Source organism: Benincasa hispida, unplaced genomic scaffold, assembly GCF_009727055.1.
Source record: "Benincasa hispida cultivar B227 unplaced genomic scaffold, ASM972705v1 Contig179, whole genome shotgun sequence".
Lineage (NCBI taxonomy): Eukaryota > Viridiplantae > Streptophyta > Magnoliopsida > Cucurbitales > Cucurbitaceae > Benincasa > Benincasa hispida.
Genome location: NW_024064356.1, coordinates 711,939 through 715,010, shown reverse-complemented (window position 1 = coordinate 715,010; position 3,072 = coordinate 711,939). Strand labels below are relative to the sequence as shown.

Sequence of the window (3,072 nt, the reverse complement as noted above, 5' to 3'; positions counted from 1 at the left end):
CCACACCAGAATTTATAAAGCACAGAACAAAGCAAGACAGAGCAGAGTGCACCCGGACATGCCTTGTAACACTTGAGGATCATAATAAAAGAAATCCATTCTTGATGATGAAGAAGTAAACAAAATGAAGGCCTAGTACGGTATTGCTAAAACAAAGAACATGCCTACAACGTATATCACCAAACTGAACTTAGCTACTTCATCTCATGGGCTATTAGATGTTAACATGGATAATTACAATTGAATCAGACATCGCACAACCTGAATTCGAGATATAAAAGGTAATTAAAAAAAAAAAGGAAAAGAAGATAAAAATGCCTCATTTAACCGAATTACCACACCATGTGTGAACCTGAAAAATTTGCCCCTAAAGAGCGAAACAACCATGAAATATCAAAATTAATAAAAACCTCTCAAGTAAGCTACGTATAGCCACCATCCACACCAAAAGAAGAACATAATTAAAGGACAATATTGAGGTTAAAGGAAAAATTATATACTATTACTCTTTCCCCCTCCTTATCAAGGTGCATCAGGACACTCCCTAGCAAAATGACCCGATTTCCCACAATTGAAGCAAGTGTTTGGCCCACCGCCACCGCCGCTGCCGCCGCCACCAAATCTTCCGCCACCACCGCCGCTGCCACGGCTTTCATTCTGGCAATCTCTAGCTATATGCCCATATTCCCCACAATTAAAGCAACCACCACCACCACCACTCCCACCTCCAGCTCCACCCCTATTGCAATCTCTAGCCAAATGCCCAAAACCACCACAATTATAGCAAGCCCCGGCACCACCGCCGCCTCCACCTCCACCTCCGCCACTGTTTCCTCGCGGACAATCCCTCGCTAAGTGGCCAACTTCACCGCAAGTAAAACACCCACCGCCGCCTCCACCACCGCCGCTGCGGTTACTAGCACGAGTACAGTCTCTCGCCAAATGCCCTTGCTCACCGCATTGATAACACGCACCCCCACCGGCTCCACTGTTCCCATTCCGCCTATCACCTCCCCTCCAACCACCAAACCCATAACCTCCACCGCCACCTCCGCCGCGACCACCCCTTCCACCACCACCACCAAAGTTATCCCTTCGATTTCCCGAAGATCCATCGAGCGCAACAACCTCAATGGCTTTCGATTTGCCATCATCACCAGGAGCGATCTGAAACTCGACATGATCTCCGACGACAAGGCTCCGGTAACCATCGGATTTAATGGAAGATTGATGAACAAACAGATCCGGACCTTCTACATCTGGTTTGATGAAGCCGAAACCTTTCGAATCGTTAAACCACTGAACCACACCAGTCAATCTCTCTTCCGCCATCTTCAAAGTTGGGAAGAAATTTCTGTGCAAAAAAATGGCGATGAGAGCAAAATATTGAAAGGGCTTCGCAATATATAGAAGCTGAAAGAGAGAATGAGATCTACCCTTTCCAAAACCCTAATTCGCTTACGGTTTATTTCCCCCATTTTTTGTATTTTAAATAAATTAAGAATTAAATTAATTAACTTTTCATTTTTTTTAATATGCTTTTTTTTTCTTCTTCTTATTTCAATTTAATCGTTTTTCCATTAATATATTTTTTAAATTGACTTCGAAAATACTTTTATTATTTTTATTTTATTAATTAGGAAGGTAATCTACACAATTGAGATCTCATTCATCTCATAATTATTCATTTGGAAAATAATTTTTTGTTGATAAATAAACAATGATAGTGATGATCATTACCTCATAAAAAAAATACCAAATTTTTAAATTTCTACATAATTGTTCTTTATCATTGTATTGGTATTTATAATAAACTTTAATAATAAATTTAGGGTAAAATTAAAGATATTTTGTAGATATTATAAAATCTGAGAATTTTCATATTTTAGTCTTAATACTTCGTTACTTAATTTTGTTTTATGCTCATAATCTTCAAATATTCGACTTTAATTTACTAGCTTTTAGATATATTCTTTTTCACTTTTGTTTGTTCTAAGTTAACTCTTATCTAATTGGTTTAGAACTTGTCGGTAAAGGCAGATCCAACGATGGAAATATAATATAGATTTAGGGTTTAAATCTTTGGTTCCCGAATTTTAATTTTATTCTATTTTACTTTATAAATTTTTAAAAACAACCGTTTTAATCCTTAAACTTTTAAAAATATTTATTTTGGTCCATACTATTAAGATTTTATTAATTCTTGGATGAAATTGAATCTAGTACGTGTTGAGCAAATGAAGTTGAAGTAAAATGACAACGACCAATACTTCAAAATACTGGACGACCAAATTCTTGAACGAATTTTGAGTTTTCATATGAAAAATCATTTTACCACCTAATTCTAATTGAAACCTCTAGACTTTTAACGTGATTAACTTATTTGATAGCTTTATCATCTAAAAATACAAGTCATCTCATATTTTGTTTAAAAGTTAACATAATTTTAATAACATAATAAAGTAATAACTTTTTAAAAATTGATTCAAAGTTCAAAATTAATTTTAAAATAGGATTTAAATCTAGATTTGGAAATATAATAAATTTGAAAACATAGTACTTTAGCATTATATTTATAAACAATAATATAGTTTTCTACTTTTTTTTTTTAAGAATTTAATACCACGAGAATGAGCGCTAAAGTTTTTGACGTATTAGTCGAATTAATACATCTTAATGTTGAACTATGCTCGATTTAATATAATATAGCAACAATTTTTTTAAAATATATATACACACATATATATCAACTATTAATAAATATGTAGTTAATCTAGTGATCATTTATCTGTTTTCTTTTTTCTTTTGCAAAGGGTCATTTATCAATTTATTAACATAGTTTGTTTTATAAAATTTGTAGAATTGCTATTATCTAATATATTCATCATTGTTGTAAAATTGAGCAGTACAACAACGTACAACGAGAACACGGATATGGAGAATGTATAATATTAAAATAAATAAAATATAATATATAAAATAAATAAATAACAAAATATGAATTTATCCATTTTCTCCAATCTTTTTAGATTGATCAACAATGTATATGTCTCTTCGGAAGCTCCACCAAAT

General features: G+C 33.5%; 1 protein-coding gene across 1 annotated transcript; it reads right to left on the bottom strand.

The window, feature by feature from the left end:
- Positions 1 to 298: 298 nt before the first annotated feature.
- Positions 299 to 1,464, bottom strand: LOC120069032 (cold shock domain-containing protein 3). Its single transcript, XM_039020690.1, has one exon. It carries the CDS (start codon positions 1,330 to 1,332, stop codon positions 523 to 525), a length of 810 nt encoding a protein of 269 aa, XP_038876618.1. The 5' UTR covers positions 1,333 to 1,464; the 3' UTR covers positions 299 to 522.
- Between the last annotated feature and the right edge of the window lie 1,608 nt (positions 1,465 to 3,072).

Bases quoted from the DNA above. Each gene is read 5' to 3' on its own strand.
- LOC120069032 (XM_039020690.1), bottom strand. From the start codon at position 1,332: ATGGCGGAAGAGAGATTGACTGGTGTGGTTCAGTGGTTTAACGATTCG.